Here is a 961-nt window from a genome sequence, read left to right as displayed (position 1 = left end):
GAAAACTCTCCAAAATATTACAATCAATGAAAATATACCCAGGCTATGATGGCATAATTATATAATGCATGACAAACTTTATCATAAGAACACAATCACAAATTGATGAAAAAATGGTATTAGTAGAGGGGTTAACAAAAGTGACAGAAAATAGTCATTTGCAGTATCCCTTTGTTTGATTTTTTAATTTAGCAAGTTTTATCAGTTATGCTCAGTATTTTGACCACAGCTTTTTAACCTTTTTTCAAATATACTACGATATGTAAACTATATATAATCTAGCAACATAACCCTTAAATGTTTTGAATTTTAAGTATTCAAAAAAAAATCAACAAGATTGAGCTAGGTTTATTTTTGAAATTTTCTGTAATTATATTTCCCTATTTGCTAAATCTTCATTTATGGTACAAACTACACAAAAAGCCCAATGTACAAAAGTAGAATTTCATATTACTGTATATATTTTATTTAAATAACAATGCCTATGTGCTTAATTCTGGATAACTGAGCAGGTACTTAAAAAATTTCTTACAACTCACATTACACACTAATAATGCCAACTTTGACCTATAATGCTGATAAAAATAAATTAATCAATTAATAAAAGAAATCTAGTACTTGAGAAATCATGAAAGAAACCCAAATCAAGAAATTTTAACCAAATAGACTTTTATAGTATATATTCATTCTCATATAGCTATATTTACACATATCCCAAAGTAAACTTTATGGCCTCTACTTTTCCATTATTTATAGCACTATAATTTATCAAAATAAAATCCATAATAAGGTGGTCATATTTAAAGTCATGAATTCATTAACTGAGACTGAAATACCAGAAAAGGGATAATGCATCTCTATGCCAAATAAAGCCTTGAATAAATACAAACCCTGATAAAAAAAAAGCAGCATTCCAGAGATCTCTGAAGACAGCGCCAACTCTGTAAGAGGTGCTTGTACC

At 28.0% G+C, this 961-nt stretch overlaps 1 protein-coding gene across 1 annotated transcript in view; it reads right to left on the bottom strand.

Moving 5' to 3' along the window:
* Positions 1–961, bottom strand: part of PHTF2 (putative homeodomain transcription factor 2) — a 61,838-nt gene that overhangs the window by 40,464 nt on the left and 20,413 nt on the right. Inside the window, exon 5 of the mRNA XM_023725035.1 lies at positions 891–960. Within this exon, the coding sequence (XP_023580803.1) occupies positions 891–960 (70 nt within the window). The remainder of the gene's footprint in view (positions 1–890; position 961) is intronic.

This window comes from Trichechus manatus, unplaced genomic scaffold, assembly GCF_000243295.1.
Source record: "Trichechus manatus latirostris isolate Lorelei unplaced genomic scaffold, TriManLat1.0 scaffold00280, whole genome shotgun sequence".
NCBI classification, from domain to species: domain Eukaryota; kingdom Metazoa; phylum Chordata; class Mammalia; order Sirenia; family Trichechidae; genus Trichechus; species Trichechus manatus.
This window is presented reverse-complemented; position numbering and strand designations above follow the sequence as displayed.